The sequence below is a fragment of the Lampetra planeri genome, chromosome 47, assembly GCF_965212315.1.
Source record: "Lampetra planeri chromosome 47, kcLamPlan1.2.h2, whole genome shotgun sequence".
Classification (NCBI taxonomy): Eukaryota; Metazoa; Chordata; class Hyperoartia; order Petromyzontiformes; family Petromyzontidae; genus Lampetra; species Lampetra planeri.
Window position 1 is genome coordinate 3,769,413 of NC_136153.1, and position 13,597 is coordinate 3,783,009.

Sequence of the window (13,597 nt, forward strand, 5' to 3'; positions counted from 1 at the left end):
CGCACCAACGGGATTTGGTAGCGCGACTCGCAACTGCAGCGATGATCACACCACACGTGGCAATTGGCTGTGTCCGTGTAAATTTACATATTTAAAGAGCTCAGTGAAAAGGGTGGGGGGGGGCTCCCCAAAATTAACTTCTGGTTTGGGGTCCCAATGGCCCATCCCTCCATTACCAAGGGTACATATATATATAAAATAATTTATAGGTATATGTGAAAATAATGTTGACATTTTTTATCGCAGCTGCCGAAAAACGCGCGGGGCATGTTTTATACATTTTTTTCAGGGGGGGGGGGGGGGCGGGGGATGGGCGTATTTGTGAAACTTAGCAACAGAATGTTTTTCTTGCCAAGGGAGTTGCTTGAGAAACGCGGTGGAAGCTACGGCGGAGAAGAGATCGCTGCGCCGGGCGAGCGTAATGACGCGCACAACAAAACATCTGTGCCCCCCCCCCCCCGCTAACCCCTCCCCACACTTACCCCCCCCCTCCCATAACCAACCCCCCCCCACACCACCCACTTGCCGGCTGTTGTTTAAAATCGATTCGACGCGCACGCGTCACAGCGCGCGCGCGCGTCGATTCGAAATATTTCACAGCGGCCTCTCTGTCTCTCCGACAGCGCGATCCTGGCAGAGACTCTGCGTCTCACATGGGACGCGTGTGTGTGTGTGTGCATGTATATAAACATGACACAAAAACATCGCGACGTGTTTACGGGAAGAAAAAAATGTGGTCGTTACAGGAGGATGAGCCGAGACAAAACCAAACGGCTCCTCGCACTGTAGACGCGTAAAGAAGCTGCGCCACCGCGGAGATGTGTAAAGTCGTTTCCACTCCGCCCGTTGAGCCAGCGAAGACTCGCAGAGTCTCAAGACTATTTTTCAGGAGGGTCTCTGCCAAGTTTTTTTCACAACAGGGGAGGCGAACTTGCTGCTCTCACGCGACACCGGATATTTTGCAGGGAATTTTTCAACATTGGGGGGGATGTAGGTAAAAATAAATAATAAAAATAATAGAAATAATAATAGAAATCAAATTATAAATCACGACGTTTCGGAGGCAACACAAGTCTCCGTCAGTAAATTTAGCTGTGACGGTCCCACCTGATCACGGAGACTTGTGTTGCCTCCGAAACGTCGTGATTTATAATTTTATTTATATTATTCTTTATATTATTTTTATTTTTATTATTTTTATTTACCTACGTGACTTTACCGAAAAAACCTAAGAGTATTGGGGGGCTGGTTTGGCCGATACCAGTGACACTCTTTGCTCGTTTGTAGCTCATGGGAGAAAAAAACAATGGACAGAACCCAGAAGATGCCCAAGCAGAACAGGGGGAAAACATACAAACTCCACACACAAAGGTGCCAGATTCAGGAATCGAACCGAGGCCCTTCTTGCTGCGAGGCCACCGCTGTGCCACCCAACCGCCTTGCCACAGTCACGCCGTACGGCATGGGGTCCAACCTTTCTCGCCGGCAATTGGAGCAAAACAACGGACATAACGAAGAGCAATACCAGGCACGACAGGAAAAAACACATCGGAGCGCTGCTTGTACCATCAGCACCACCACCGCCACCACCAAAAACAAAAGATCCCCCGTATAGCCTTCACAGACTGTTGGGACACGTGCTGTTAGCAAGAAGCACCTATGAAGGCCGGCACAGCACTCGAGGGGGTGGGTGGCCAGCACCACGCCCGGCCGTCTCTGTCTCCCAGGTGGTTGATGTTTTTACACACCGCGCCAGGTACTCATTTCAGACCGAGTCGACCCAGGGGAGGCCCATGACCGGTTCAAAAATTCGTCACTGGTATTGCCCACGAGCGGGGACCGAACTCGGGTGGCCGGATTCGTATCGCAGCCCGCTAAACTGCTACACCGCCGCCACCATCGCCGCGCCAACCCACTGGAAGCTCTCTCTCCATCGAACAGGCGCACGTAGTCGGCTTGGCAGTGCTCGTTGTACGGCACGAGGAAGTCAGCGAAGCGCAGGCGCAGGCGGGAACCCGGCGGGCCGCGCACGAGCCAGCGACAGGAGCCGTTGCGAGGGTACGCCTGCGGGTAGTCGAGCGAGGCGAGTGTGCCGCTCTCCGGGCCGAGCACCGTCAGCCCGCACGCCGAGCCTGGGGATGAACGAGGGGAGTCGGGGGAGAAGAAACTGGTTACGGCTGTTAAGGTGGCAGGGCGGTGTCTGGAAAGATGTTGACTTGCTCGCCTGGTATACAGGAGGTCGTGGGTTCGATCCCGACCCCGGCGCCTGTATATATGGAGTTTGCGTGTTCTCCCCGTGGTCGTGTGGATTTTTATCCAGTTCCTCCGGTTTTTCCCTCCACATTTGGAATCGATGTCACGCGTTTAGAGCATTTGGCTGCTATAAATTCCCACTTGATAAGCCACTTCGGTGAGCTATCATTTGTGGCAAGGTCGCTTCTGAAAAAGAGCTGTAGAGCTCAATGGGCCTTACTTGGTAAAAAAAAAAAATTAGTTTGACCTATTTAGGTGTGTGTAGCCGATCGTTGGCTACGTACGGTGCAAAGAAGTTCAAATAAACGTCATTAATAGCCATGAAATAGATATGACAACACGCAACGGTGTGTTTCTCGCAAGCAGCAGGAAGGCGACGACTCATCATGCCTTGCGCACACATGTCGCGTGATCACCACATGTACAATGATCTCAGCCTTGTCTCGACCACAGACTCGAGATTTAACAACGCGCAACAGTTGTGCTGCTCACACGACGTCCTCCTTGCCCTGCACGCGCGCGTCTTTCGATCGCCACATTGAATGTACGGAGATCCCAGCCTTGTCCAGACCACCGGTTCAAAAGGAGCTGATTGTGTGCGACCCCGTTATTGCTTAGACCGCGGTGGTCATTGCACATCAGGCAGCGGTGAAAACAACGGAGAAAACTCCAGTCCGGTTCGTTCACATTAGGAGTCAAACCACGGCACAGTCGTCAATGTTCACCGCTGCCTTGGGTTTCCGGGAAACCCAGACAGGAGGGCCTGTCGCGATGAGTTTTACTCATCATTTAAAATAAGGTGTGGGATTTTAATTGTAATTAGTCTTTGCCTCGACCGGCCTTGTCACTTTTCACATCATCAAGTAATGAAGTCCTTCTCAGGTCGCTTGCACCTTACAAATTGTCACCTATTACACGATTAGTCGCCCGAAACGTCACCCATTACATGTATACACACACACACACACAATGTACCCATCATAGGCAGCATTATCGAGTTTGAAGTTTCTCACATTGAACGATTCACACTGATGTAGTCCTTCCATTTTTTAAGTCCATTTTATTTGCTCTTGGCCGTTTCTTCACACACACCAGCCCGTTGTTGTTTTTACAGAAACCTTGGCTGGGATATAAGATGACGATACTGCGGTATTTTTTTGGAGCCGAATGGCTTGTTTGTGTTATTGCAATTGTTGGCAGAGCTTAAAGATCGCTGTGAAGAAATTTTTTTTAATTTCTGCCAATTTCCCCTCCCACCCACTAACACACATTTTCATAACATTTATGTTTATTTTTAACAACAACAAATACATTGCCATTTTATTGCCCTCATTTCCAAGTACATTTAATTCAACAAGGTCACTTACTTGTACAAACAGTTAACAGGTGCTCGTCGACAACGTTGAATGTAAAAATGACAATTATTTACCCGCGAAGGCCTCCCCCGAATCTCTGGAGGCTTGTTTTCAGGAGGGTGCCTGCAACATGGGGGTTGTTTGGCCATGAATTGCTTGAGTAATGAGCGCCGCGGTGGCGAGATGTAAACTACCTCGCCTGGCATACAGGAGGTCGTGAGTTCGATCCCAATCCCGACCTTTGACACCTGCATATTCGGGAGTTTGTATGTTCTCCCCGTGGTCGCGTGGATTTTTCTCCGGGTCCTCCGGTTTTTCCCTCCACATTCAGAAAACATCACGCATTTAGAGTATTTAGTTGCTATGAATTTCCACGAGATAAGCCACTTCGTTGGGCTATCATTTGTGATTGCCAGGTCGCTTCTGAAAAAGAGCTATATAGCTCGGTGGGCCTTACCTCGTAAAATAAAAATAGTTTTTAGTTTATAGAGTTTGGCTTCGTGTGGGAGTAAGAGGGAACCGGAGAAAACCCAGCACCGCGCCTGCTGCAGACGGGAGAGAGAGGCACTCAACACCGCCACCTCCTGGTCACCACCTCGCCTACAGCACCCGGCAAGCCACGATGGCTACCCCTTTCCCACTACAGGCCTCGCTCAAACCTGCCGGAGCTTCCGAGATCCGACGAGACTGGGTGCGGCGCATTTCGGATAATTTAGGGTCACGGGCAAAATACAAAAGATAGTTGCTAGACTGTTTATTTTGATGCCCTTCCTCCTCCCCCACACCTCCGATGAGCACGGTTGGCTACGTACGGTGTGAAAGAAGTTCAACAGACACACAGAACAGCCCGATGACCTGGGTTTAGTTTCGAGCCACAGCTAACCCCAGTGGAGAGCGATGCCTGAACCGGTCCCGGTTTCCACCCAAACGTCGACTAAAGCCTCATGTTAGAACTTGGTGCGCCGTGTAAAAATGAGCACTGAAGAGAGACAAAGGCGGCCAGGCGCGGTACGGGCCACCCCATCCCCTCCGCGTGCAACGCCGCTTCAGGAGGTGCTCGCTAAAAGAACTTCCACCAGCAGTCAGTTAAAGGCTACATGGGGGACCTTTGTCTCCGTGGTACTCACCAAACGGCACTAGCCCCAACGGTCCTATAAGGGGGGTGCGGGCGGTGGGGTGGGATCTGGGTTTCTGTGCACGTGTTAGTACATGCAAACGTGCGAGTGTGTGTGTGTGTACGCCGTGTATGTGTGTGTGCGCGCGTGCACGAGCGCACTTGCATTTGTCATGAAAGACCTTTTAGGCAATGGTCCTTAACAAATAGGCCCCAACGTTTTGGGCAGGAAATGGTAACTTTAACCGGAGCAGCTAAAACAACAAACGCCAGTTATTGTGCAATACACGCAGGGGGAGTTGGGAGTTGGGAGGGAAATGTAACATTTCTTCGCATTCGTTTCACTTTCGCGTCGAAGATAACGCTCGGTTCGCTCCGGCCAAGAAAGCGGACTCGCGGAGTACGGAACATTACGCGCAAACGCTCGAAACATCCACGCGTACATAGAAAAAAATCAACCAGGCGGAACCAAAACAACAACCCCACAATTATCCCCGCTACCCTCCCGCCCCCCCCGCATTAAACATTAAAACAGAACAGAGTTATTGTTGTGTGGCCGTTAGCAGGCGAGACGCAGAGATAAACTTGCGTAAAATAAGCTGCAATTTACGCTCAGGCAGGACACCACTCCCAGAAGGGGTAATGTGATGATGGATGCGACTGCCGGTGGGATGACAGGCAAAGAAGGGAATACACACCCCAGAGGACGACCACCAGAGCTCATGAGCGTGTATTATTACAGTGTATGTGTGTGTATGTAGGCGAGATGGGAGCGATTAGATCTCCACTTGTGTGCGCTGTATTTGGTCGCGCGTGCACGTTTGGGGGGCAGCAGCGTAAGCGGTTAGCGCGCTGCGCTACGGATCCAGCGACCAGAGTTCGATGCCCGCTCACGGCCAACAACAGTGACGATTACACTGGTCAACAAAAAAAAAATTCTGGCCTGGACTTTTGCAGCTGTTTTAGACTAATTTCAGGGTGCTGATTCCAAATCTGATCTCAGATTTGCTCTATCACATCTCATTTTATGCTATTGGCATACCCCATTTTCATTGATTTTACCCGAAATTAACTCCGTCACTTATGATTGCAAGTTGTTGCGAGTCAGTGACTGATTTAGTGTTAAAATATGGTGCTGTATTTTTAGGATAGTGCGTTCATAATATAATTTAATGTAGATATCCACATTTATTTAATATTTTTCTTCTGCAGTTTTAATTGAAAATGCAATATTTGATATCTCAAAAACCTGATGTGATAGACAAAAACTGATGCCAGATTTGGAATCAGCACCCCAAAATTACATTATAACCGTTGGAATACCTTATGCCAGAAAAAGTGTGTTGACCAGTGTTATCTGAACCGGTCCTGGGCCTCCCCCGAATTCGACCCCAAATGAGCACCTGGTATGGTGTGTAAGGCATAACCATTGGGGAGACACAAAGGCGGTGGTGTGCGGTGCTGGCCACCCACCCCCTCGTGTGCCGTGCCGGCCTTCATAGGTGACGCTCGCTAAACGCACTTACCCCAACAGTCTGTTAAGGCTATATGGGGGATCTATGTCTTTGTGCACGTAAGAAAGATGGGAGCGATTAGATCCATGTACGTGTGTTGTATTTGGTCGTGCGCGTACGTATGTATCTATGTGGGGAGCGGTGGTGTAGCGGTTGGAGCGCGAAGCTACGAATCCAGAGATGAGACATCGAAACCCGCTCACGATTACTAACCGTGCAGAATATTTAAGACCGGTCCTTGACCTCCCCTAGGTTGACTCAGCCTTAAATGAGCACAGTACCTCGTGCAGTGTGTAAACATCAGCACTGTCGAGACAAAGAGCACGTGTTGAGATGAGTTTTGTAAATAATTGTAAATCTGCGTGAATTTGTAAAAATACAATTAATATTGTCCAGTCCTTGGTCGATCCGCTACTGGATGAAGGCCTCACCACGCAGTGTCTATCACGGGAGTTTGTTTGACCATACTTCACCAGACTGGTCGGTGCGGGCTGGTGAGGGAAGGCCCATGAATGGTTCAGATACCACACTCCGCCGCCAGTGTGCTAACCACCGCACCAGTTGCGTGTGTAAATGACATTTTTGCGACCCCAAACTGACTCTCAAAAGTTACTTTTGATCTCAAAGGACAACTCACCTTGTTTAAATAAAAATGTTAAGTTGACTACGATGATCGGAATCTTTATTTTTACTGGAGGAATCCGATGAGCTATAAAGCTCTTTCACACATGTCCATTAAATTATGACAATGATATATTAAAAAAATGAATGCTATTCAGACGCAAAAAACAAACATTGCCGGGTAAGAACAAGCCTCACTCTGACAAGGCTCATGACCAATCATAAGCAAACAATCTCACCAAGTAAGCAAAACGATTCAGGCTTTGTTTATTCCTATTTTCCCCCGTGCAATAAAGCCGTGTTTGGATTTCAAACGTGGCAAGTGGCGTGAGCCCAGGCCACGGATGGCCTCATCCTGTTTGTGTCCGACCATTCAACGCATGAGCCCATTATCGTCCATGATCTATCCACTCCTGGATGAAGGCCGCCCCACCCCCCCTAAGTCATTGCCGTTTAGCCTCACAGACGAGGCCTTTAAGCCATCGCTATCTCCCAGCCCTGTGATGCAACGATCTACCTAGCCCTGGCACAAACGCCGATTTCATTCCTCCATCTCCGACGATGCGCGTGCTCTCGCACGAGTCCCCTCCTTTCGTTGCCACTCCATCATTGGGTCTTGACCGATGGCCACGATCAATTCTGGTGACGCATCCTGCCCAAGCAGCCCACCCGCCCTTTCGAACAGTTTGGAAGTCATTCACCTGCGCGTGTGTTCTTTCATCCACATGTTTCTCATTCTGTCTCTCAGTGCAATTCCAAGTATGCATCCCTCCGCGCATCATTGCACACTTCTCAGTTTTCCTTCCAATCTTTCTTTGAAATTAATGACCGTGTTTCTGCGCCACATGTTACAGGAGGTAGTAAGCTGTGAATTAACTGCAAAAGATAAAGGCGTGGCTCTGCATTTACTTGCTCTTACCACTGCTGGTGGAACAGCCTGTACCGTACGATGAACTGTACGTACGATGAACTGCTTTCACGCCGTACGTAGCCAAACGTGCTAATCGGAGGTGCGGGGGATGGATAACAAACGAACACGCAAAAAGCAGCTCTAAAGAAATGAGTTTTCAATATAGAGGATTTAAACGTGCATAGCTCCAGTGGCTTCCTATTATCGGAACGAAGAGCGTTCCAGACGGCCGCAGAAGCGCATCCGAAAGCGCACGATGCAGTGACCGTCTTTGCTCGGCAGCGGAACCAAAATCCGCTGCTGCGAGGATGGTCGGAGTTTGCATGATGATGGTTTATGTTCCTTGATGAGATCAGCGAGGCCTTCACTAGAACGAGCTCTAGGGAGCCCCTACAGAGGGGCTAATTGGTCTCCTCTTGCACTCTATGGCCAGACCTTCTTTAATGCGTTGGGAGTACCCACACTTTACCCCACCACACACGACTTGCCGATTGACTAACTGTGGCGAGCCCAATATATACTGCTGCTTATTTTATTCATAATATAGGTTTTTGGGTCAGATCGCGTTATTTATAAATGTGTCGTAACCCTCCACCACCCGACACGGCCAAACAGTAAAAAATGTGTCCCGTTTCAGTGAATTCTTTTGTAATAATTCACTTCTTTAAATTATTTTGTCCTTTGAAAAACGTGACACATTTTTTACTGTTAATTCAAAGTGAATTATTTTGTAATAATTCAGTGAATTATTTTGTAATAGTGAATTATTTTGTAATAATTCACTTCTTTGAATTATTTTGTGACACATTTTTTACTGTTTGGCCGTGTCGGGTGGTGGAGGGTTACGACACATTTATAAATAACGCGATCTGACCCAAAAACCTATATTATGAATAATATTGGTCGCGAAAGCCTACGTGCATATTTTATTATGTTTTATTTGATTATTTGATTATTTCCCTTCTACGTGACTTTACCGAAAGAACCAAGAAGATATCCATGGGTCGTCGGTTCGATTCCACCCAGTAGTTTAAACAACGGGGCAAGTTTCTCAAATCCTGGGTGGAATCGAACCGACGACCCATGGATTGCAGGTCCAGTGGTGCTGCCCACCGTGACATCACTGGCAGCAGCAAAAAAAAAACCCGAGTTGACCGTAATTTGGCGGGGAGGGTGGGGGGGAATAACTAAAATACATGAAAAAATTTGAGACAATGACAAGAGAAACTCCCTGGTGGCTGTTGGGGGACGGGGGGGGCACTACAGCCACAGTGGCCTGCCCTCCTCCTCCACAGAGCCCCCCCCCGGGCCTGCCCACCCCCGTGGTCCCTACGTCCCTGCCCTAGGGCTCAAGCGCCCGGCGCAAATTGAAACCAAACCCTCTGCATACCTCCACTGCTACAGCCGCGGGGCAAGCGGGCTCGCGCCTCCCCCCCCCCACACGCTCGCACTCCATCGCACCCCACCGCCCCCTCGTCCCCGTGCCTCTCTGTGCAGGAGGGAGTGCTCATTATTTATTAAATGGCACCGGTTGCGCGTTGCTGTTTAGTTGAGTGTAATGGTTGCTTGTGTGCGCATGTGCGTGTGTGCGTGCTGGTAGTGTAGCGGTTTAGCTTGCTGCGCTTCGAACCCGGCAACCCGGGTTCAATTTCCGCTCGGGGTCACCAACACCGGTGATGGATATTGGAACTGATGCCAGGCCTACCCGAGAAAGACTCTGCTTGAAATGAGCACCTGGCGCGGTGTGTCAACATCGCACGGGGAGACAAAGGCGGCCGGGCCTGGTGCTGGCCATCCGCCCCCTCGTGTGCACTGCCAGCCTTCATAGGTGCTGGGCACTAACAGCACTTGGCCCAACAGTCTGATAGAGCTATAGAGTCCCCATGAGCATGTAGATGTTTCTCCGGGTCCTCTGGCGTTTCCCTCCACGTTTAGAATCAACATCGCGCATTTATAGTATTCGGCTGTTGCTATAAATTTCCACATGATAAGCCACTTCGGTGAGCTATCATTTGTGGCCAGGTCAGTGGGCCTTACCTGGCAAAAAAATAAGTAATATTTAAAAAAACTTTTTTTAAAAACACGCTTTAATGAAATGTACCGTATTATTAATGGAAGAACTCCACGACTCCAGGAAGTGGCCCCGAAGTTTGCCATAACGTAAGGGGACCGTGATGATTTACAGCCAACGTCAGTTTAGCGTGGACAATTAGACCCAAGCCGAAACATAACATGTAAAAAAGAAAGTATTAAAATATGTTTTTTTATTTTTTATGATAGAATATAGTATTGTCATCAGTATGCCATAAGTATACCAAGTTTGCAGTCGATACCACATTGGGAAGTGGGTGAAAATTGAGTTACAAGATTTGAGGATACAACAACAACAGACAGAGTGAGTTAAATAAAAGCGTGTAATAATTGTTTTAGTTTACCTGGCTATAACCCATCCAAGCACTCACGCGGCTCCACCCTGCTTTGCTTCCATGAGCTGACGATATTTTGTGGCATTTAGGGCGATTAGTCATTGGCACACGGTACGTGTGTATGCGCACGTGCGTGAATATTTGTAATCTTTTTTTTTTATTGTCTCTGGCAGTCAAAAAAATCATAATCTGTTTCCGGAACAAAATATACATTACACATGAACACACAATACCCTGGGGGCACCCCATTATTATTATGATCACACAAGTTCGTGATTGTGTGTGTCAGCCAGTGGTGTAATGTAATTGGCATGGGCCCTGGTGAAAGAACTTAGAAATGAGGGGGGGCCCACCTATCGAATTCACCCTCCCCGACCCCCTCCCAGGCCCGTGGGTCCCTGTGCAAATAGCACCGCCTGCACACTCGACACCCATGGCACAGACCGAAGCCTCGTGGACTTTCCGTGTGGCTCTACGGATCCTCTTCATTTCACACCGAAACCCCCCGTTGATCGACTCGGCCCGTCCCCATGAGTCACAGCGATCAACACGGAGCCCAGTGGCATAGCGCGGTTGGCATGGCCGCTGGTGCACGGAATTCAATGCGTTCCCCCGCTCGCCCCTTTACAATTCCCTGCCCACTCTCACCCCCCCCCCCACCCCACTTTGTCACAGCCCGTCACTTGGGCTCAGAGGTCGCAACCGGGTACCCGATACCCGTACCCTACCCGATACCCGGCTACCCGTACCCGGCCGGGTACGGGGGTACAGGTACCCGTTTGCGTACCCGTACGGGTACGGGTAGGCCGTGAGTGACTGGTGAGTAACCATTTGTCACTCATTTCCCAACGTCTTGTCTCTTCTCACAATTCAAGTTCCTAGAATCAACCTACCCGCGCCTGCAACATGGCTTCATCCCAGAGGTCGCAATCGGGTACCCGTACCCTACCCGATACCCGGCCGGGTACGAGTAGCCGGGTATCGGGTAGGGTACGGGTACCCGTTTGCGACCCTGGTGCGGCCGGGTACGGGTAAGGAATCAAAACCCGTTTGCGACCTCTGCTTGGGGCCATCCGGCCTAGAGGCCCCAGTGCAGTTGCACCGCCTGAACACTCGATAGCTGTCCACCTCTGGGTGGCAGCCACACGACATTAACTCCCCAATCGACTCAAAAAGGCAACGGATGGTTAAACACGCGGCGAGAGTCACTCACCGGCAGAAACTACGACCAGACGCCGGTGAGATTTGACTACACACTAAGGTCGCATATCCGACGACCACATGCCCGCCCATACCCGGTACACTGTGTGCATGGTGGTTTGGCCAGCACCACGCTTGGCCGCCTTTGTCTCCCCCGTGGCGATGTCTACACACCGCACCAGGTTCCTCATTTGAGGCCGAGTCGACCTAGGGGAGACCCAGGGCTGGTTCAGATAATTGTCACGGGAATCGAACCTCGGGTCTCCGGGTTCGCAGTGGGGCATGCCAACCACTGGATTACCACTCCCCCAACACACAAAAAGACAAAGATCCCCCGTATAACCTGAACAGACTGTTGGAGCAAGTGCTGTTAGCGAGCACCTATGAAGGCCGACACCGCCCACGAGGGGGTGGGTTGCCAACACCACGCCCGACCACCTTTGTCTCCCTAGTGGCAATGTTTACACACCGCACAAGGTACTCATTTGAGGCTGAGTCGAACCCAGGACCAGTTCAGATAATCGTCATTGGTGTTGGCCTTGAGCAGGAATCGAACTCGGGTCTATGTTGGGTTCATAGCGCAGCGCGCTAACCGCTACACTACCGCTACCCCACACACATCTGGCTGCCGCCGGATGATGCCGGTTGTAATTACTTGGGAAACGTCGTACTCAGATTGTAAATGCTGTGGCTTTGCTCTCCAACACACCGGTTAGTGCTGTACTAGTAACGAATTGGCATGTTCTGTTTACATGACAAACCTCACTAAATTGTCTGTGTCGGGTAGTGGCAGGTTTAACGGAAACATTTATACATTTATACGATCTAACCAAAAAAAATGCCCTATGGACACACACACACACAGATATACCCGCGCGCACGCACACACGCAGAGCTCTGAACCTCATCAGCCTCCATTCAGCCCCCAAGTTCTCCAGGGCAACAGCGATCTCATGAAAGACTGCCGGTGTTGGAAGGCGGCCCGTGGCTTCCACGACACAAAGCGCCCACCCCCCGCGCCCGCTGTAGAGTCTGTGGAGTTGGTGGCGGCGTCTCTCTTCCCATTGACCGGCGATTTGCCCGAGCAGGAAGGAACTCTATTCTGTACCTCTGACCTTTTGTCACTCGTAGCGCTGCCAAAAAAAATCTCACTTCGTTTTTTTCTCTCTCTCCTGCAGGCGTTACGCAATAGTGGCATGTTTATTTATTTGTTAACGGCGAACCCCCCCCACCCCGCTCTATTGAAATGATTCGGGGTAAATTTTGGTGAGAAGAGGTGGAATGATTGAAACACAAACCACCACACAAGCACCACCCCCACCACCGCCCGGATATCCAATTTATGGTCCTACATTTTTGTTCCAACGCTCCGGGGAACTGTACGACCTCCAGTGGCTGTGGGGTTGAAGTTCGGCCATTTTATTTGATACCCGCGTGGCTTAACACATATGCCGCGAGCTTAAGATTGTATTTATTTTTTGTTATCGATGCGTAGTTTAACTCGTTGCTGGCAAGACAACCCCAGGTGAATCGCGCCTTTATCGCCATTTTATTGCTACAACCAGAGTCCGGGTGCTTTGTTTATCCATGAATGCCTCAAGGAATCTCAAGATTTTTTCAAGATGGTCCTACCGAGTTTTTGCAAGAGAGAGAGGGGTGGGGGACGATGCTACTGCTGCGTGCGATCCCAGTTGTGTCATTTGCAGCTACATTTTCAGCATCGGGAAGCTTTGGCCAATATCACGTTAACATGGTATGTGTTTTTTTTTAATCTCTGGGAAGAAACAATAGAACCCCGGAGTAAAGCCACGCAGAACAGAGGGAGAACATTCAAACTCCACGTAAAGGTGCCCCCCAGTTGGGAATCGAACCCAGTCCCCTCTTGTTTTGAGGAAAGATTTTTTTCCCACTGTGCCACAGGTCATGCACCTCGATACCTCGGCCAAAGTCAACACAACAATTAACGGGCAAAACATCGCTCTTCCTCCTTCCGTCTTGGCACTGCTCGACTTTAGGATTTTCTCCAATCGTCTCTTTTTCCCCAAGTTCCTATAACTGTTCTCACTTCAAGATTTGTTAGTTCTTGTCTGCTGAACAATCACTAATGGTCTCGGTTGCTAGTTTTTTTTAATTCTCCATTCAATAAGCGCGTTGGTTCCTATCTCCATAATAGAGGTTTTTTTGGGGTTAGATCGCGTAAATAC

General features: G+C 49.7%; 1 protein-coding gene across 2 annotated transcripts in view; it reads right to left on the bottom strand.

The window, feature by feature from the left end:
• LOC144733517 (discoidin, CUB and LCCL domain-containing protein 2-like) overlaps positions 1–13,597 on the bottom strand; it is a 56,128-nt gene that overhangs the window by 24,464 nt on the left and 18,067 nt on the right. Inside the window, exon 2 of one of the 2 annotated variants that reach the window (XM_078615448.1) lies at positions 1,917–2,132. The exons of the other annotated variant lie outside the window; for it this stretch is intronic. Coding sequence (XP_078471574.1) covers positions 1,917–2,132 — 216 coding nt within the window. The remainder of the gene's footprint in view (positions 1–1,916; positions 2,133–13,597) is intronic. 2 annotated transcript variants of the gene reach the window in all.